This window comes from Schistocerca piceifrons, chromosome 1, assembly GCF_021461385.2.
Source record: "Schistocerca piceifrons isolate TAMUIC-IGC-003096 chromosome 1, iqSchPice1.1, whole genome shotgun sequence".
Taxonomy (NCBI): domain Eukaryota; kingdom Metazoa; phylum Arthropoda; class Insecta; order Orthoptera; family Acrididae; genus Schistocerca; species Schistocerca piceifrons.
The window spans coordinates 213,498,192-213,521,184 of NC_060138.1; the positions used below are offsets into that span (position 1 = coordinate 213,498,192).

A 22,993-nucleotide genomic window follows, 5' to 3' on the forward strand; every position below is an offset into this window, starting at 1 on the left:
CATCTGCTTTACAGACTGTCAACTTTATATGATCATTCCATTTTAAATCACTTCTAATGCGTACTCCCAGATAATTTATGGAATTAACTGCTTCCAGTTGCTGATCTGCTATTTTGTAGCTAAATGATAAGGGATCTATCTTTCTATGTATTCACAGCACATTACAGTTGTCTACATTGAGATTCAATTGCCATTCCCTGCACCACGCGTCAATTCGCTGCAGATCCTCCTGCATTTCAGTACAATTTTCCATTGTTACAACCTCTCGATACACCACAGCATCATCTGCAAAAAGTCTCAGTGAACTTCCGATGTCATCCACAAGGTCATTTATATATATTGTGAATAGCAACGGTCCTATGACACTCCCCTGCGGCACACCTGAAATCACTCTTACTTCGGAAGACCTCTCCATTGAGAATGACATGCTGCGTTCTGTTATCTAGGAACTCTTCAATCCAATCACACAATTGGTCTAATAGTCCATATGCTCTTACTTTGTTCAATAAACGACTGTGGGGAACTGTATCGAATGCCTTGCGGATGTCAAGAAACACTGGATCTACCTGTGAACCCGTGTCTATGGCCCTCTGAATCTCGTGGACGAATAGCGTGAGCTGGGTTTCACACGACCGTCTTCTCTTTCAGCAAGCCTCTTTTGAATGTGGCCAACACATTACAGATTTTGATCTGTTCCAGCTTTGAATGAGGAGGAGTCCCCATCACCAAGGTATTTAGTATTTCTAACACCATACTGGTCCTTAGATATGGAAAACATCCTCACAATTGCAGCCCCCACTTCAGCCATTATAATTTTTAGAGCATTCTACTGCATGCTTTTCTTGCCACAGTTTCACACTGTCTTCATTGTTGGACATTTTCCTTCTTGCTCACCAGTGGCAGTATTTAGACATAATTTCTACATTTAAAACTTTACATAAGTAAATACAAATAACAGATGCAACTCCATACATAGATGTGTAACCCCTTTTCATCCAGTTCCCATCTACAGACACACACAGGTTTGCCACATTTGTTGGAGATTCACTGTCATGAATATCTACCCCAGGATCTACATCTTTTTGGTTTATTTCCACCAATTCCTTCACTTCTTTCTTCATAGAAACTTTGGCAGTATCTCATACAACATCAGACATTTATTTATTTATTTTTTTAAACCTTGCACAAGGTGGAGGCATGTTCAGAAAACCACACAATAAATTACCTCCTTCCCTGCCCTGTCCAAAGCATCTCAGAGCATATGCCAACCTAAAATTACCTTCATAGGTACGAGCGTCCAGTGTCCGCTTTTTTTTAAGGTTAAAAATGCAAATTCATAGCCACGTGAATTACAAATTAATTCAAAATCACAAGCTATTCCCACTCTTCTTTCCTCAACAACAGTAATGCATTCCGTATTTTTACAGCTAACACATGGACATGAAAACTTTGTAGCCTGGCAGAGAAGCTCTAAATCAACAAATCTGAATCCAGTGGAATCCATATCAACATCATTCATCCACCTGTGCAGTTCTCCTGTCCCAAGTTTCGATGTTGAAGCGGAGAGTTCATGTTCGTCATTTCGAGCTGCTTCCTGTTTTTTGTTGGTAAACCGATTTCCATCAAACCTCCGTTTCCTAAAAACAGTTTTCCTCAACCCATTATGCATAAATCTTGATTTCCACGTAAAAGTTTGCGAATTCAACCTTCCACCTATTAATATGTGTTAGTATTGTCAAAACGTAAATAAACCACATGCAAGAAAGTTCTCAGGTGAAGATATAGATGTCAGCCAAAGATATCGAAAGAAAATAGCCCTCAGACTGTCAAAAATTCTGCTGAAGCAAGCAGTTTCCCAAATGTCGGAAAGGGTGGGAGTGGCCACCAGCGCAGAGTTGATCAGTTTAACAATTTAAAGGCATTTGTAAATCTGCTATTATGATAAACTTCACACAAAACATAGGTTAAACTGTGTAGATCCAGAAAATAATGGTTTTGAAAAATCGAATTTATTTGGACCAAAATCAGTCACATCCCCCCATAAGGGGTATTACGCATCATTCCACAAAAAATTAAACAAGTCTGTCAACTGCTAGCTGGCAGGTAGGACTAAGAGAATTAGAAGACATATTATCTGTATGCAGTTATAATAATGTCCTGTGAATCCATATATGTGCGCTAGATGGCAATAACATGTGCATGTGCAGGAAGGGATACTCAGTGTGTGTTTTCTGCTTGTTATTGTTTATGGTTAATGTTACTGTTGACATGTGGCCAAAATCTAACTTCAGCTTTTAGATTTGAGTTTTTGTGTGCTTTACAGTGACTACATTTTCATAAATGCAGTAATTAAATAAAATAATTTTTTGCCAACAGTCTTTCTTTTGTGCAAGCTATTTGTACTCACTGCTTTGGATTCTAGAAATAGAATGAACCAAACAACTGTTATGCATCAATCCAAGAATATAATGAGGAAAGGTGTTTATGTGATCCTTGTGAACTGCTGTATCATAAGAACATGCGATGGTAGTCTTTTATTTCCAAGTAAATACACATGAATTGTAACTTTACATATGTGATTTTTCGATTTGTATTTGCTTTAATTAAGCATACCAGGAAGGAGAAACTGGCTATAGTCAGTGACAGAGTCTGATCGAAAAATGAATAAACAAATAGCTTAATTCTTGCTTCTGACTACGTGAAACAGCCTCCTACATTACTGTATCACACTAGCGAATTCCAAAAAAAAAAAAAAGTCCATTCTCAAGAGGTTCCGAAATGCCTGTGGATCTTCGGAACTCAGTTCCTTCATTAATAGAGAATATATGCGACTGCCTTCATCTCTTCTTTCCAGCCAGGATAGACACAAAAAACATCTGGCTTTTCGTCGTTGTCGTCTTTCTGTCCTCATTGTAAGGGTTACAGACATTGCTAGGGCAATAGGTAAAATAACTCGTTGTCCAGGTGCAAAAAGCTGTATAAGCGTAAATTTAGATTAACATACGTTTGTGCAACCAAGTCCCATAAAATGAAGAGTTGAGTGAAGAATTCAGAAGAGTAATAACATATTTCCATGAAAGCTACACAAAAAACCACAGTTACTTAACAAATAGGAGTCATGTGCTCTTGGTAGCCTTTAATGCAATTGAATGACAGTACAAGGAATTAGACGTTCCCCTTGAGTTTTGTGCATTGTTGTTGTCTAGTGTACAGCAGCGGATTCACGCCCTGAATATTCTGCGAGTATTGTGCAATTGGGCGACATGAACCAGTGCGCTGTTCCAAATATTTACGCTTGTGGCGCAGGGGTGCACACACTGAGCTCATGTGAGCTCACTTGATGTACACTACGGAGCAGAAATATCTCTGGAGTGAGTGTAGCATTCTATGCAAGTTGTTAACATTAAACAGTGAATGTCATGTGATGTCGGGACGAAGCTGTTTGTTTGCGCTTGCATCTGATTTCGAAACATCTAATATTACATTATTTGCTGTGTTCTCACCATTTGTTTATTCATAACAGCAATGGAGAATTACTGTACTTGTTGCAGGTACGAAGGGAAATATGTGAAAGGAGAAGAAGGTGATGTTGTTTGAATACTGTGACATATCGATACCTTACTGTGCTGTTTTGGTTGCATTTTGAATAAATGTTATAAATCTATTACTATGCGTGCAAAATATGTATGATTGTTGAGCAAAATCTTTGATTATCTGCAGCAGTCGTTTCTTGGTATTTGTACATACAAATGGTAAGAACCAAAGCTCAAAAAATGACATTTTCTTTTGACAGTAGTGAATCTAAAAAAAGAACGACTAGTGAAAATTAGGCTTTTCTCCTTTTTATACATTTGTGGTAACTCACATCTCCGAAATTTATAGTGTATTCATTTGTTTTAAACTGTAATATACCTCTCATAGGAGTACTATGAAACATGAAGAAAAAGTTTCGCGTTTTATTCAAAATCAAAATGCTCATAAAATATTCCACTCACTCTCAGTTGGATAGTATGTTTGTGTGTGTGTGTGTGTGAGAGAGAGAGAGAGAGAGAGAGAGAGAGAGAGAGAGAGAGAGAGAGAGAACTAAAGGTAAACAGGAAGTTAAATATACTGTATTCTAATAGCAATGTGAAATAAAGCATGTGAAAGCCAGAAAATATTATATTCCGTACTGAGTGAAATTTCAGCATTTATCTTAAATACATTTTCTGCACAGGGCAGGTACAGAATACTTCCTTTATTTATTTTTATCATAACATTGTCATCCTCACCTCTCAGCTGTATACTCTGCTTTGCAATTAAGTCAATACGAAATCAACAGACTGAATGTGAACCATAATAATGAGGAACAAAAGTCAGATACACACACACACACACACACACACACACACACACACACACACGTACACACACACACACCGTAATCAATGTATAAATTCAGTTGCACTTTTGGAATTACCTTCAAGTTATTGTCTTCACCATTTGATTAGCATTATCAAATGTTAGTACATAAGATCCCACCAGATTCAATCATGTGAGTAAATGTCCACCTCCCTTCGTGCTGTTACGTGGTCTACAGCTGAACAGGTGAGACTATGGAGCTAAAATAAATGTTATGGAGAAAAATGTATTGTAAGTTCAAGTAATCTTCAGTTTGTAGTGGGTGGAGTACTGAGAGTAGAGTGAAATGCGTCATATATTTTTTTAAATATTTGGGATGCATTTGGTTTTAAAGTACACTGAACCAACCAGTAGTATTTCGACCTTAATGTTAAGGATATTGCTTGTTTGTATCCTAGTACTTCTGTGGAAAATAAAGAGAAAAAAACTGGTAGAAGTAGCTATCGCTACATGTCAGGTGAGTTGTATCTCGAACCTCAGTCGAGCTGTATAGGTTAACCATAGTACAGGATACAAATTTAACATACATCGATTTCTTCGTTTTCGTTAGCATTAGTATGCTGTTGTACCGTTGAACTATATAGGGTGGTCCATTGATGGTGACCAGGGCAAATATCTCACGAAATAAGCATCAAACGAAAAAACCACAAAGAACGAAACTCGTCTAGCCTGAAAGGGGAAACCAGATGGCGCTATGGTTGGCCCGCTAGATGGCGCTGCCATAGGTCAAACGGATATCAACTGCGTTTTTTTTAAATAGGAACCCCAATTTTTTATTACATATCAGTGTAGTACGTAAAGAAATATGAATGTTTTAGTAGGACCACTTTTTTCGCTTTGTGATGGATGGCGCTGTACCTACGTTCTGTATTTTAATTTAAAAAACCTACCTGTTACCAACAGTTCTTTCAAAATTGTGAGCCATATGTTTGTGACTATTACAGCGCCATCTATCGCAAAGCGAAAAAAGTGGTCCAACAAAAACATTCATATTTTGTGAGATATTTGGTGCGGTCACACTCAATGGACCACCCTGTATAGGTGGACTGAAATACGGGATACATGTGTGGTTTCAGTCGCCTCCACTACCACTAATAGCCTGTTCTCACGTAGATAGTAGTACATATATATATATATATATATATATATATATATATACTGATAACGAAAACGAGGAAACTGACGTACGCTACATTGGCAACCTTCACCTCTCTTGAATTACACGAAGACTCAAAAAGACGACACACATAAAATTTGTATCCCTTATTTCAGTATGAGTACAAGTTTTTTTTTTGCCTTGGACGCTAACAGTATCGACTGAAAGTTAGAGTCTTGCTAGCAACGACAAGAAAACGAACAGCAGTGAAATTTGTATTCCATTCTTCAGCTGAGATATATATATCAACTGAAGAATAGAATAGTAGTACTAGCAAATAGGAAATAAAGACATTTATAACATAGGTATTCTGTACTTTAATTGACATACACATGTCAACTGAAGAGTAGGATACAAGTCCTACGGAAGATGAAAGATAGTGCTATATACACTCCTGGAAATGGAAAAAGAACACATTGACACCGGTGTGTCAGACCCACCATACTTGCTCCGGACACTGCGAGAGGGCTGTACAAGCAATGATCACACGCACAGCACAGCGGACACACCAGGAACCGCGGTGTTGGCCGTCGAATGGCGCTAGCTGCGCAGCATTTGTGCACCGCCGCCGTCAGTGTCAGTCAGTTTGCCGTGGCATACGGAGCTCCATCGCAGTCTTTAACACTGGTAGCATGCCGCGACAGCGTGGACGTGAACCGTATGTGCAGTTGACGGACTTTGAGCGAGGGCGTATAGTGGGCGTGCGGGAGGCCGGGTGGACGTACCGCCGAATTGCTCAACACGTGGGGCGTGAGGTCTCCACAGTACATCGTTGTTGTCGCCAGTGGTCGGCGGAAGGTGCACGTGCCCGTCGACCTGGGACCGGACCGCAGCGACGCACGGATGCGCGCCAAGACCGTAGGATCCTATGCAGTGCCGTAGGGGACCGCACTGCCACTTCCCAGCAAATTAGGGACACTGTTGCTTCTGGGGTATCGGCGAGGACCATTCGCAACCGTCTCCATGAAGCTGGGCTACGGTCCCGCACACCGTTAGGCCGTCTTCCGCTCACGCCCCAACATTGTGCAGCCCGCCTCCAGTAGTGTCGCGACAGGCGTGAATGGAGGGACGAATGGAGACGTGTCGTCTTCAGCGATGAGAGTCGCTTCTGCCTTGGTGCCAATGATGGTCGTATGCGTGTTTGGCGCCGTGCAGGTGAGCGCCACAATCAGGACTGCATACGACCGAGGCACACAGGGCCAACACCCGGCATCATGGTGTGGGGAGCGATCTCCTACACTGGCCGTACACCACTGGTGATCGTCGAGGGGACACTGAATAGTGCACGGTACATCCAAACCGTCATTGAACCCATCATTCTACCATTCCTAGACCGGCAAGGGAACTTGCTGTTCCAACAGGACAATGCACGTCCGCATGTATCCCGTGCCACCCAACGTGCTCTAGAAGGTGTAAGTCAACTACCCTGGCCAGCAAGATCTCCGGATCTGTCCCCCATTGAGCATGTTTGGGACTGGATGAAGCGTCGTCTCACGCAGTCTGCACGTCCAGCACGAACGCTGGTCCAACTGAGGCGCCAGGTGGAAATGGCATGGCAAGCCGTTCCACAGGACTACATCCAGCATCTCTACGATCGTCTCCATGGGAGAATAGCAGCCTGCATTGCTGCGAAAGGTGGATATACACTGTACTAGTGCCGACATTGTGCATGCTCTGTTGCCTGTGTCTATGTGCCTGTGGTTCTGTCAGTGTGATCATGTGATGTATCTGACCCCAGGAATGTGTCAATAAAGTTTCCCCTTCCTGGGACAATGAATTCACGGTGTTCTTATTTCAATTTCCAGGAGTGTATTAAATTTGCATCCTGCTCTTCAGTTGACCTATATAGCTAAATCACATCAACGTAACATATATCGCTCTTTTCGTCTAGGTAGTATCAGTGTCCCGTACTTCAGTTGATCTTTATACGTCAACTGAAGTACGGGATACAAATTTTACGTGTCTCTCTCTTTTCGCCCTTAGTAGTGCTAGTTTAGACTCGAAAAAATCGTTCTGGGAAAGGGAAGAAGAGCAACAGCTGCAAAATTTGTACAACGTACTGCAGTTGACGAAAACATACGTAACGGTGTAATACAATAATGAAATACGTCAAAATAGACAAAAAAATAAAAACCTGAACTTATCACATGTAAACTCCTCCGCAAAAAAACCAAAGTTCGCCTAGAAAGACATCAACAAAAATCACACACACACACACACACACACACACACACACACACACACACACACACATATTCATCCCGCCCCCAAACCCCATCCCAATCTGAAATTAACTAACAAATTTTGGATGCTATATTGTCCCAACACGTGTAAGAAAACACTTAAATGGGAAATACGTGTTGGGTACACTACGCCTCCATGAATATTCATCTAAGTGATTCTGTAGTGTCGAAATCTGTCGTTTCCCCCTCCCTACAACAGATTTTATAGCTGACAAATAACCTTCTAAGCTATTTGTACAAGCCCAGGGGACAAACATCTGAATTCAATATTGTGATTAACAACAAGATGCTGATAACCCCTATTCCCCAAATTCCTATATGAAAAAAAATCTGAAATCACTATGGAACCCTCTGCAATATGATCTTCAATTAATGTGACCAAAACTTCCTTTGTTCGATTGGGGACTACTTTAAAAACTACATCGTTACAATTCTTGACCTGAAGCTACAGCTCCCAGAGGTTCCCCCCCGCCCCCTCCCCCCATTGTACTTCCTTTTGCCAAAATGCAACTCGTCGATTTCGACTATAATACCCCCTGTCCCGTCCTCAATTGGCCCCATATACTTTTTGTATTCCCCACAAAATTCCCTACATAAAGACTACCAGTCTACAACTGTACGCTCACTCACACGACAATCATGCACACACAGCCACACAGGATACCTGAGACACCAACAGTATGTAATTTTTATGATATCCCTCGTCTAATGGTCTGCCACAGCCGATCTTTACTGCAGCACCATACGAATTAGTTGTGAGTACTGCAAGCAGACACACTTGTCAGGAGCATATTTTCGCCACACTCACGACATCGAACATAATCGACAACAAGACCACACATTTATAAAAATCGAATCGTGGCCAACATGTCTGCGCCCATAGCCTCCTTTAAATCATACAGGTCCATTGGAATACCTACAAACGACATCTACAAACGAAAATGAAAAACTAAAAATTCTCCTAAAATAAAAAACTATTAGTCCAAATTATCTCAAACTCACTAAGAATGAAATTAAATACCAAATGAATTGCAGACAACCAATTATTTAAATCAATGCAGAAGAAAAAAATTTTATGCGGTATCTAATGCTCTCTTTTAAAACCACATTTAATTTTTTAAATGTATAATGATGGCGCTTATCTGCAGCAGACAACCGATTTATTATCTATGGTTGGAAAGTAAAGACATTAATATGTATGAGCAACCTATGGTGTCATTGGTCAACGCCAATGGTTTTTATCTCGTGCTTCAGGATACCCGGCTCATCGTATTATTTGGACTTCAAAGAACTAATCACACAATTAAGACATTACTGTTCTATTGATCTTACTCAAAACGCAACAGATGTATGCTCCTATTGAAAACTTTTGCAATATACTACCGTGGATCCTGCCAGATGTTACATTTAATATAAATATTAGTTATTCCCACTCCAAAATTCCGGTAGAACGCAATTAAATACCAATAACGTTTCAAATGAAACTTCAATATTTGAAAGAAAATCTATTCTGAATAATTTCCTTCAACCCATACTGTGGACAGAACACACCGAGCACATAATTCTCTACTGGAGTGAAAATTTAATACAGAAAAATCATTAATTGCATATTAAGTAGAAGTATGAAAAAATATCAATAGCATTTGTCTCACTGACATAGGAAAAAGTAAATTGTAATGCCTGTTTTTGATTTATGAATTTATACCAGAAATTAAGTCAGTTTTTTAAATACTGGTAAATAGACTTGAATGAATTTGTAAAACAGGAACAAAGTACAGAGTAGTGTAGTGCACCATTCAGCAAATTAAGAATGAAAGATGTGTTACAAAATATTGCAGGATAACACAAGATGATGTAACACTGAAAACCAGCAGTTGTTTAGTCGTAAATGCAAGCACCATATAATTAATCAACATGTTTCATAGCAAAAGATAGACGAGCAAATATATTGTACTTGCCATGTATACATTTTGACAAACACTTCCGCTTTATGAAACTAGAATATGGAATCTCTAGGTATGGAAGGTTGGACAGCTGGAAGCGCACGCTTAGTTCGTCATCATTCGAACAGGAACAATAACTTTTTCGGCTAGAAACTTTAAGTTTTTCTACCAACAGCTCCAACAAGTATAGCTGCAAGGCTGATTGGTCACCTTGCGCCATGACTCTAATAGTTATGCCTGTAAACAAGAAATTACTTATTAACCAATAAAAGAGAAGCGTGAAATATAACGTACAAAGCAGCAGAGACACAAAAACTGTTTAAATCATTCACCTTCTAAAAAAGAAACTGGAAAATTTATATCATGGTAACTGTAGTTGTAATTTCTGCGACAATAAGCAATGAAATGACCTAAACAAATAGCTTACAGTAGAATCTTTGGAACAAAGTTTTTCTCTCATAAATTACAATCACCGATTTTATCTTCAATATTTTATATGCATATTCAAGTCAAAAATGGTAATTTAGAAACCTGAAAAAATAAAACAGTTGTTTTTTCCTGGTGAATACAGGAGGCTGTCGGGAGTAGATAATTCATAAATGAATCATATCACACGAATACACATTTCTGCACTTGATGACTAGTAAGTTTAAACTTCCTGCAAAATTACGGAAACCAGTATGAACACACACTTGTCTCGAGTGATGTATTTAACAGCGTACTCATATTGCCTTCCAAATTTGCGGTTTAGGAATTGTCTTCGTTTCATTCATACAGCTACGTACGCTAAACGACTCTGTTTGTAAAATTCAAGTGCTTCTGAGAATTTCGTGTATGACATTATACGGCTGCCACATATCATCTAGGCATACTCACTACTCGTCTCAAGTGATTTTAGTGGTCATGTGTTTCTTTAAAATTTCGAAAGGGAATGGCTTTTCATATTGAACTATTTACTAGACCAGTATCCAACTGCAACTTACTAATCTTAGTGGTTCTAGTAACTGATAAACTAATGGAAGTAATATGCCATTTTATTACAGTAATTTTACGTTGTCTTTTTTTTTTGTTTAATACAAGAAAATTGTAAATAATTGCGGTCTCATATGGGGCTGTTTGCCTGGGGCTCCCAAAACCGGATTTTGTAAAACGATTTCCCAATACTGTGACTGGATGGTCATATTAACACTTCAAAATCGCTTCTTGAAATCCACTTCTTGCGGCCACAATCGATTTTCCCGCCCATGTAAACGAAATTGGTGTTGAAACGTGCTTGGGCTGTCAGTTTTCATATCTTTTTCACAAATTTTCGGCTAATATGGGCAGGGTAGATTTCTGTAACGTGGAGGATAAGAAGAAATATTACACTAAACCTGTATACACCCCATGCTATTGAATGAGAAGTAGCGATTTTGATGACTAAATCAGAAACTGTAACAGCTGTTTACTACGCGCCATACTTGAGTAGGCTAGTAAATCCGCTTCAGACTTTGGCATGTAAACACGACAGCGGAAAACGATATCCGAAATTCGATTTTTGTCTTTTAGAAGATGTGTCGCATGTAAACATAGTATATCATCTCTGTTTCACTATGCAGCAACGTGACAAGTGAAATAATTTTACGCGATGTGCTTTGCCAAAACAATCCAAGTTTGAAATGCATGTTTAGGTTAAAATATTGGAAATTATTGTTCAAGGTATTGATTACACAGATTGTAAATTATTATGAAGCAACAAACTTCGGTGTACCTTATTCGTCGCGAACGCCCTACTTCCCCATTTGGTTACAAAGAAACAATTCACTGTACTTATGCACATTGTTGTGTACTGTTATGTTTTCGATAGAAGTGGTAACACCAGAAGTTTATTGTTATTATTAAGTGCTTTGCTGTTCAAGACTTGGGTTACTCGTTCCAATAGTCAGCAAAATTATCTCGAAACAAATTTTTTTGCCCTTATTAGTCAGTGCATTCGCCTACTGCATGTAAGATGGTTTCGTCATTTGATCATGTCATTAGGATTGTTTCGTATCAGGTTTGCAGTTAGTTAATGGTGCAACTCAGTCTGTATTCATTTGGTGTTTTTGGAGCATCTCATATGCTGTAGTCTGCCGATTTGGGCAACTCTTTATATAATTTGCTGTGTAGGTGTTCAAGCATAGGCTATTTGCAGGAAAGCCCCGCCGATTGTATTGACAACACTTTGATAAGAGTGACCGTATTGTTAGGCACCATGTTCGATGCAGTTTTCTGATTTAATCCTGCCTCTGATATAATTTAGCTTGATATTTCCAGGAGCAACTGAATGGACCACCTTGGAAATCATTGTATGTTGTTTTGATGGGCTTCCTGTGCTATCATATCAGCATTTCGCAAACTAATATAAAGTCTTAATAGATACGACTGTGGAAGGTTTTTTCTGAACTATCATGGCTTGTTTCAATTAGATGTAATGGCCATTATGCACAATTGTACGTGTTTTATGTGACTATTTCGGACGTGAGTTTCATCATTTGAATGAAAAGTATGTGTCAGCATAGAACTTACATTTAATAACATCCAGATTGAATTTAATATTATACCTGTGACTCCAACAAACCAAATCACAAATAAAATGCCCTACATGTATGGTGTGTCTTGATAGTTCTGGTGAACAGGCTTGTTATGGTGCTGAAGTGTCTGTATGTAAGGCTTAATTTAAGGCATTTCTGCAAACTTGATTGTTTGTACCAGAATAACAGAAGTGACATTCAGCAACAAATGGGAGATGTTTTGCAAGGTTGCCTTGAAATCAGCAGTGACATAAGATTGTCCACCTGGAGTAGAGGGAGTTCAGTTCTCAGTATGCAGTATAGTATGAATAGCAATAGTATGGACTATACACAATGTGTTTCATATGTTGTACAGCCTTCTAACATTGTGAAATTTTCCATCATTAATGGGCATCAATAACTTAACAATGTAGATGTGAAGGGATAGTAATAGATGATGATGTGTGTTGTGTTGTGTTGGTAATACCACAGAATAAATTAACTTAATCTGTAGATTTTTTGAAGTAGTAGTTTCTTTTTTTCATGAAAGAAATTTATTTCAGGGCACATGTAAACCACCATGACTTCAATTATAAAGGTACATGCTATTTCTGGAGCAATGGATGAATCACCTCCATGTTACATGCTCCAGGTTGATGATTTTAGGATACTGTTGGATTGTGGATGGGACGAGAAATTTGACCCAGAGTTCATGAAAGAACTGAAGAGGTAATATTATCACACATATCATTTACATTCGTTTTTAATTCATACAATGTTTGAAGAGGTAATATTATCACACATATCATTTACATTCGTGTTTAATTCATACAATGTTTGAATGTGTGCGTATGTGCTGTGGTATTTTTACACGTTAACAAAGACTTTCCACAGCTACAACTATATGTATTCGGTCAAATGAGAATTTTGTAGGTCACATCCTCTACAGGGTGGCTGCATTTCCTGACTCTTCTACCAGTGAATCTGAGTCTGTAATCTGCCATAGGCCTACCTTTGATTTGTTTTATATGCTCCTTCCATTTTAAATTGCTCTGTACATATACTCATTGGTACTTTTTGTGTACAACAGAATCTGCTGTGGAAAGTGTGTGTGTGTGTGTGTGTGTGTGTGTGTGTGTGTGTGTGAGGGGGAGAGAGAGGGGGGGGAGGAACGTGCAGGAAGGGGATGTGAAGTTCCAGTCATACAACTGGTCTGATATTCTGTGTACTCATATTTATTTGTTCAATAAATGGCAATAAGGAACTGCATCAAATGCCTTCCAGAAGTCACAGAATGTGGTTTCGACCTGGGTGCTTTCTTTGTCTCATGGATGGACAGAGCGAGATGGGTTTCACAGGCCCATTGTTTTCAGAGCCCATGTTAATTTATACAGAGTAGATTTTCAGTCCTCAGAAATATCAAAATACGTGAGTCTGAAACAAAATATGTAATAAGTATATAATAAATATAAAGAAAGCTGTAAGTTCATCTCCAGTTTATTTTATCACTTGCCAGCTTTGGCGATATTATGTGCCACCGTCAGGCCCTCTATTGTATACAGTGGCTGAATTTTTCAGTGACAAAATGTATGTACATCATATATGAAAAGTAACCAGTCTTCTTCACACCAGCTTACCTATGCACTACTTTGGCACACGTCAATGGTTAAACATGCAGCTGCTGATGTGCCAAAATCAGGCGTACGTAAGCTAGTGCGAAGACTGGGTATTTGTCATATATGATGTACATACATTTTGTCATGGAAAAATTCTGCCCCTATCTAGAATAGAAGAACCTGATGATGACTTATCTTATTGCCTAAACCAGTAGCTGATAAAATAAATCTGAGATAAACATTTTTTTTCTATTTATTATGTATTTATCAGCTGCTGGCCCGCCATCCAACATACTAAGAATGGATGCACCTAAGTTGTTCCGAAATATGTTAAAAGTACCTACGTAGACGGTGTACTGTGGCTTTTCCATTGTGTGTTGCAGTTGGTAGCTGATTGCGCAGTGAAAGATGGAAAGTTAACAAATCATGAGTCACCGCTTATGCAAGGTGGCAGGACCAATGAGAAAATAGTGTTTTTGATAAACGTCATCATGATGTCGAATGAATGAAATTCTGTGGGGTTATAATGAAATAATTGATGCAGAATGCTGCCATATGAAACAGAATAGTCCATATTCTGTATTCTTAGATCCCTGTGGGTTGGGTTGATTTAGTGGACGAGACCAAACAGTGAGGTCATCAGTCTCATCAGATTAGGGTAGGAAGTCGGCCGTGCCCTTTCAAACAACCATCCCGACATTTGCTTCAAGGAATTTAGGGAAATTGCGGAAAACCTATATCTGGATGGCCGGATGCGGGATTGAACCGTTGTCCTCCCAAATGCGAGTCCAGTGTGCTAACCACTGCACCACCTCACTCGGTGGATTCCTGTCTAACTACCACCTTGCAAATGGGATATTCTGAAAATACCTCACCAAATTTGTGAAACAATGATTTGACTATGCTACAGATCAGCCCATTGCCTCAACCAATTTTCTGACACATTTGTTGGCTATACCAACTCACAACTATCCTAACATAGACCTCAGGCTACACTCCAGATCAGCCCTTTTCAATGACCAGTTTTCTTACACTGACTTCTATTGGCTTCGCTTACTCTAACAAAGCTGTAAAATTTCAGCCTAACGTAGACCTCAGGCTATGCTACACATCAGTCCATCAGCACACCAATATTTGATGATTTGGCCAACTGACAGGCAAACTATAACATTTGAATATGAAACAACATCCCAAAAAATCCTTTCTTATTCAGAGGAACATACACTGATCAGCCAGAACAATATGACCACTAACCTACTATCAGTATAAACCTGCAATAGCAGCATCGCCTGGCGAGGAATGACTGCTACTCAGACACTGCTTCATGCGTGTAGTATCAGTGAGCTTGCTGTCTGTGTGTAGATTGAGGAAGGCAGGCAATCTATCTGAGTTTGACCAAGGACAGATTGTGATGGACCAGAGGCTCGGCACGAGCATTTCTGAAACTGCATGACTTGTTGGGCGTATGAGGAGTGCTATGGTGAGTGTCTTCGGCGTGTGACAAAACCCAAATGAAACCACATCTAGGCGTCTTGGGATTGGGTGGCTGCCCCGCATTACAGGTTTCGGACGTCGTAGGCTGGGCAGACTGGTAAAACAGGACAGGCAGTGAACTGTGGTGGAACTAACATCAGGCTTTAACCTTTTCAGACCCTCTGGCTACAATTATGTACATTACAGTTTGCTGTGTATTAGCTGCAACAGAAATATTTTTCGTCAGTGGAAAACTCATGTACACATTTGTGAATGTTCAGTCTTTATAAAAATATCAACAAGTGAACGTAGCAGTACACAGCAGCTTGTGGCCGCCAGAAAACACAGGAGAGGTTGGTTAGTTATATTCCACTGCATAACTGAATATTATTATTTTTATTTTGCGCAGTAATTATTGAATGATCCGGTTTATTTATTACAACAGTGAGTATTTCAAAATTAATTATTTTAGTCCATAAAGAGAAGTCAAAGGGTTCAAGTTGCATTTTGATAACAGGTACATTTAAGTGTATAAGTCTTGCATCTAAAATCACTAAAAAATCACCTAAGAGCATTAGAGCATAAGGAAAAATTTTCCTTCCTCCAGAAAAAAATCAGGTCTGAAAGGGTTAAGTTGGGCGAGTACAAGTGTGTCTGAACAAAGTGCACCGAAAACTCCTAATAATGGGTGTCCGCAGCCGACGACCCATACATGTTCCAATGTTTTTTAACATCATGACATGGGCAACTACAACTGAAATGTGCATGTGACCATTGGCATTGGATGTTAGCGCAGTGACAGAGTGTTGCATGGTATGATGAATCCTGATACCTTCTTCATCATGCTGATGGGATGATACGAATTGTTGTCTTCCGAGGGAGCAGCTCTTTGATACCTGTACTGTGGCACGGAGATCAGCCGGCAGCGACCCCATTATACTCTGGTGGAGCATTCATGTGGGCATCCACGGGTCCAGTGGTGTTCATGCAAGACACCAGGATGGCCAAGGAGTATCCTACACTGGTTGCAGATCACACACACTGTGATGTAGAAATGGAGTGGTGGTGCTGGGGTTTACAGGCAGTCATAATGACATTCCTATGAACAAAGTTACATGCTTTTATTATATGCAAATATTTAAACAGTTAACTGAAGAAGTGAATCCCCAGTTAGTCTTACAAGAGAATCAATAAAACTATATATATATATATATATATATATATATATATATATATATATATATATATATATATATATATATATATATATATATATATATATATATATATATATAAAAAAAAAGCCAGCAGCTAATGAACCAGCATAACATAAACGTAAAAGGACCGACAGATAACCTTTACATAAAAAACAAATTTAATCAACTAACATTGCAGACAGAAATTGCATAGATATCACCAGCAGTTAACAAGAAAGATTTAAATTTACCCACTGTGTTCACCATCCTGCATTTCAGAATAAATGATATTAAAATGACCACAGGTAATCCTTACACAATAAGCAAGTTCATTACTACTTTGAATACTTGTTCATATACAGCCCTCCTTCCAAAATCTGAACAACATCTTTTTCAACAATAATCAGATGAATAACAGGACACGGAGTACTTAACATAATGTAATGAATATGGTTCTTGTCAAGACAAGCATGTGCATCCCAAAACCACGTGGACTCAATACAATAACCACTGTGCGCACCAGTAATGTACTTCAGTACAACCAAGTCACTCAGTTGTGTGAGCAATAAATGCTCTTTTACAGGCTGTAACAGCCACACAAATCCACATAGACTAAAAGTTGCAAATGGCCATCTCGATCAACATCACTTTTTTTTTATGTGGCTATTTAACAGCCTACAGTTCGGCAAATGGTGTTATGCAGCAGTTCCAGCGAGCCCCTTCACAAAACTCTTCATGCCCACTAGATCCAACAACGGCTTGGAACCTTTGGTTGACCAATAGTGTGGCTCAACCAGTCCAACGGATCATCAAGGCAAAGACTGCAGCCACTCTTCATTTGCCGACTCTTGTCACAGTGAGAAGCTTTTTTCGTCCAACTCTGGAACGTTCTGCCTGCACACTGCCAGCAGCATGGATGAGAGTGATCCCAGGGCACCCTCTCAGTCATTGCAGCTGCCAGAAGCAGCACTCAGCGGGAATTCAAAGTGGCGGCCGCTGGCATGGGAATCAAAACGTCATATACGCCCCTTCATGACAATGATGTTTCCCGATGACAGTGGAGTTTTTCAGCAAAATAATGCTCCATGTCACAAGGCCAGGAGTGTGATGGAGTGATTCGAAGAACACAGTAGCAAGTTCCAGTTGATGTGCTGGCCTCCCAACTGTCCACATCTGAACCAAATCCAGCACATCTGGAATGTGATTGAATGTGGTGTCAGAACTCATGCCACCCTCCACCGCCCTCCTCAGAATTTACAGGAATTAGGTGCAAACTCCCTCCAGTGACTTACCAAGGCCTCATTGGCCTCATTGCTTCCATGCCACAACACATCGCCGCTGTTATTTGTGCCAAAAGTGGACGTACTGACTATTAGATAGGTGATCATAATGTTCTGGCTGATCACTGTACACTACAAGAAATAAGTGCAAAAACCAGAAACCAACCTTACAAGCTGTAAAGGTCAGATGAGTAATCGTCAGTCTCGTGCTCTCCATGTCAAAAACAAAAGTGATCAGTTTGTACCTTCTGCTAAAACAAGTCATTAAATTCAGCGATTCTCAATGGCTACAGTGTACTATCACCTGATTGGTTATGAACAATGAGAACAAATTGTCAACAGCAGCATGCAGTGGAAGAGCTGCAGAACACTGTACGTGATCTTTAATCTAAAATGCTTCAACAGACAAATGTCAGAGATATGGGCCTATAACTTTCGGCTTCTGTCTGACTACCCTTCTTGAAAACTGGTATGATCTGTATGTTTTTCCAATATTTAGATATGCTTCACTCCTCCAGCAACCTCCAATACGCTGCTGCTGGAAGAGGAATGAGTTCTTTTGCGTACTCTATATGTAATTGTATTGGTATCCTGTCATGTCCAGCAAGTTTTCCTCTGTTGATCGGATTCAGTAGCGTTTTCTGTTCCATGGTCACTTACACTATGTGATCAAAAGTATTCGGAGACCCCCATAAACATAGGTTTTTCATATTAGATGCATTGTGCTGCCACCTGCTGCCAGGTACTCCATATCAGCAGCCTCAGTAGTCATTAGACATCGTGAGAGAACAGAACAGGGCACTCTACGGATCTCACGGACTTCGAACATGGTCAGGTGATTGGGTGTCACTTGTGTCATACATCTGTACACGAGATTTCCACATGGCTAAACATCCCTAGGTCCACTGTTTCCGATGCGATACTGAATTGGAAATGTGAAGGGACACATACAGCACAAAAACGTGCAGGCCGACAGTTGAAGAGGGTCGTAATATGTAATAGGCAGACATCTATCCAGACCATCACACAAGAATTCCAAACTGCATCAGGATCCACTGCAAGTACTATGACAGGTGGGAGGTCAGAAAACTTGGCTTTCATGGCCGACTGGCTACTCATAAGCCACACAGCATGCCGGTAAATGTCAAACGACGCCTCGCTTGGTGTAAGGAGCGTAAACATTGGACGATTGAACAAGGGAAAAAAGTTGTGTGGAGTGACAAATCATGGTACACAATGTGGAGATCTGATGGAAGGGTGTGGGTATGACAAATGCCCAGTGAACATCTGCCAGCGTGTGTAGTATCAACAGTAAAATTTGGAGGCAGTGGTATTACGGTGTAGTCATGTTTTTCATGGAGGGGGCTTGCACTCCTTGTTGTTTTGCGTGGCACTATTACAGTACAGGCCTACATTGATGTTTTAAGCACCTTCTCGCTCCCCACTGTTGAAGAGAAATTCGGGGATGGTGATTGCATCTTTCAACACGATTGAGCACCTGTTCACAAAGCATGGCCTGTGGTGGAGTGGTTACATGACAATAACATCCCTGTAATGGACTGGCCTGCACACAGTCCTGACCTGAATCCTATAGAACACCTTTGGGATGTTTTGGAATGCTGACTTCATGCCAGGCCTCACCGACCGACATTGGTACCTCTCCTCAGTGCAGCACTCGGTGAAGAATGGGCTGCCGTTCCCCAAGAAACCTTCCAGCACCTGACTGAGTGTATGCCTGTGAGAATGGAAGCTATCATCAAGGCTAAGGATGAGCCAACACCATATTGAAATCCAGCACTACTGATGAAGGGCGCCACAAACTTGTAAGTCAATTTAAGCCAGGTGTCCGGATACTTTTGATCATACAGTGTAGATGCAATACCTGTCCCATACGTCCTCCCATTACCACCTAGTCAAGTCTGGTCATAAGCATCACATATCAGGTGCTGGATATTCTTGTCATGCCCCGAAATGAGGAATGTCTTACCCACTAACAGTCGCACCCCGCTCACAGTGGTACGCCACTGACCATCGAATCTATACAATATCCTCGTCCATCCCTACTCCTAACCAGCCACAAAACTTTAATTTTTCAGTCAGTATTCATTTTGAGGGCTATGCTCCTTCATCAGTTGGTAGTTTTGCTCTGTAGTTCCAAAAGTATTTACGTGTTGCAAATTGCTTACAGTCCTTCATCCGGGTCCAGACTGAGCTCTCTTGATCTATTAGTGATGGTATTCTCATTCTGTGCATCATTGCTCTCTATTATTTTTGGTTCCTGCATATATAATGTGCAACAAAAAAGAATGATTATGTTTGGTTATTGCATATGTATTTTCGTTATAAATTCTGTTTATTGCAATTGTGTTTGCACTTACTATTATTACTCTTTTATTAAAAGATAACAGTAATAAAAATGAGATGTAAGTAATTGAGCCTTTTCCGTCTTTGTTCTTTTTAGTTATTGGTGTCTTCAACAGATAACTTTGATTACGAAAATTCAATGACAGTTTACATTTTATTGTATTTTTCTGCAGGTATGTTCACCAGATCGATGCAGTGCTTCTCTCATATCCAGATCCACTACATTTAGGAGCACTGCCATACCTTGTTGGCAAATGTGGCCTCAACTGTCCAATTTATGCTACAATTCCAGTCTACAAAATGGGACAGATGTTTATGTATGATTTGTATCAGGTAATTACTTTTTTCAGCACCTCTTGTAGTTGTTTTTTGTAGAATGACACCCCATCTTATGACATACTGTGACGTAACATCTTTCATATCAATCTGGCACAACCCGAAAAAAAGACAACTGGATTGATTACACTGAATTGAGCAGCATGCCTTATGAACCAGCAGTGAACTGATTATTAGGCAAGAAAGTCACTAATCACGTAGCCCAACACATTAAGCATGTAATGTACACAAAACCCTATGGAGAAAAAAATAATTGGGAGGGGGAGTGAGAAGTGGCTGGAGAGGGAGAAATTGCTAAGTGTTGTACAGAATTCACACTCTGTTGTAAAGCAATTAGTAGTAGTATAAATTGTACCATTTTTGTGAGAAAAGTATGTAGATGTAGTTCTCTAGTGTGAGTACAATGTTAACTGAGATTTAGTAGTGTTTTTCATATGATATGATTTGAGCTGGTTGAATACACATAGAAAGAGCATTAAATTTCTCCTACAGTTTCCACTATGTATTGTGACATTACATACCACTCCAAAGGAGTGAAGTGTACCATTACATATTCTTACTGATGACTGTTACTTGCAGATGAAAACCATAAAATAAGTTATTGTAGAGGAGAGCACTAATATTCTCTGGATTGATCACAATAACTTCACAAGAGAAAGTACCTTACCGAACTTGGCTATAGAAGTTTAGAATATCGCCGACGTACTTTGGAGAAGTGTCAAGTCCTCAGAGAATACATAATTTTGATGATAGTTGTGACATTTATTCAGACCAATGAAATGTTACATTCGGATTTGTTCATTCTATGTAGAGACTTCATGTTGGATGTTGATGTTGATAGAAGATTGATGTCCAGTTAATCGTTTATATGTTTCTGGACAATATCAACAATATTATGGTCACATTGGTCCTGTGTGTGTGTTTTTTGTACTTTAGAAGAAGCTAAACTGTATAGCAGTCTTTTCGTTGTGCCTGTTTGTGACCCAGTGTCTCCTCTATATGGTGAGTAGCAATTGATCATGTATTTTCATTGTGTTATGCGCAATACACTGAGGAAGTCATGGGATTCCTCCTAATATTGTTCCGAACCTCCTTTTGCCTGACGTAGTCCAGCAACTTGATGTGGAAATGGTCTCAACAAGTCATTGGAAGTCCCCTGCAGACAAATTGAGCCATGCTGCCTCTGTAGCTATCCATGATTATAAAAGTGTTGCCAGTGCAGGATTATCCATGATTATAAAAGTGTTGCTAGTGCAGGATTTTGTGCACAAATAACCTCTCGATTATGTCCCATAAATATTCAGTGAGATTTGTGTTGAGCAACCTGGGTGGCCAAATCATTCGCTTGAATTATTGAGAATGTTCTTCAGACCAATCATGGGCAATTGTGGCCCTTTGTAATGGCACATTGTCATCCATAAAAATTCCATCTTTGTTTGGAACATGGAGTTCATAAAGGGCTGCAAATGGTGTCGAAGTAGCCAAACAGAACTATATCCAATCAGTGATCGGTTCCATGTAATGTAAACAAAGCCCACATCAATGTGGAGTCACCACCAGCTTGCGCAGTGCCTTGTTGACGGCTTGGATCCAGAGTTTCATGAGGTCTGCATCATACTTGAACCCTACCATCAGCTCTTACCAACTGAAATCGGGCTCATCGAACTAGGCCACGGTTTTCCAAAGGCACTAGTGTCGGTCGTATACTGCGATAGTCTGTTAATGCCAGATTTCACTGCACAGTCCTAAAGATACGTTCTGCAAACCCACATTGATTTCTGGGGTTATGTCTCGCAGTCTTGCTTGTCTGTTAACACTGACAACTTGAACACAAATGCCTCTGTTCCTGGTCATTAAGTGGCGGCCACTGCATTGCCCATTATAAGAGGTAATGTCTGAAATTTGGTATTCTTGGCACACTCTTGACACTGTTGATCTCAGAATATTCAATTCCCTAATGATTTCCGAAATGGAATGTCCCACACGTCTAGCTCTGTCTACCATTCCACATTCAGAGTCTGTTAATTCCCGTTGGCAGCCATAATCACGCCAGAAAACTTTTCACATTAATCATCTAAGCACAAATAACAGCTTCACCAATGCACTGCCTTTTATTCCTTGTGTTTGTGTTACTGTTGCCCACTGTACATGTGCCTATTACTATCCTGTGACTTTCCTCACTTTGGTGTGTATGAGCTACAAATACTAGTGCTCTTTGTATATTAGTTAAGAACAGTTAAGAAGAATTGTTTTTCTGATGATAAATTAATAGCCATGGTGTAACGACTTAGGAAGAAGGTTTTTAAGACTGCATGATGGGAAATTAATGGACTGTAGTATTAATTGGTGGTGACTGAACACAATGAGCGTACGACAATTCTGTAATAGTTGACACTGCGAGAGGCAGTTGCTCAATGGCTTCACTACATCACCGAGTTGCAATATGACAGTGCA

At 39.8% G+C, this 22,993-nt stretch overlaps 1 protein-coding gene across 1 annotated transcript in view; it reads left to right on the top strand.

Annotated features, from left to right (window-relative positions):
* The first annotated feature begins 11,285 nt into the window (after positions 1 to 11,285).
* Positions 11,286 to 22,993, top strand: part of LOC124783347 (probable cleavage and polyadenylation specificity factor subunit 2) — a 174,496-nt gene continuing 162,788 nt past the window's right edge. Inside the window, exons 1-3 of the mRNA XM_047254014.1 lie at positions 11,286 to 11,441; positions 12,838 to 13,003; positions 20,377 to 20,536. Of these exons, the coding sequence (XP_047109970.1) occupies positions 12,855 to 13,003; positions 20,377 to 20,536 (309 nt within the window). The 5' untranslated portion in view covers positions 11,286 to 11,441; positions 12,838 to 12,854. The remainder of the gene's footprint in view (positions 11,442 to 12,837; positions 13,004 to 20,376; positions 20,537 to 22,993) is intronic.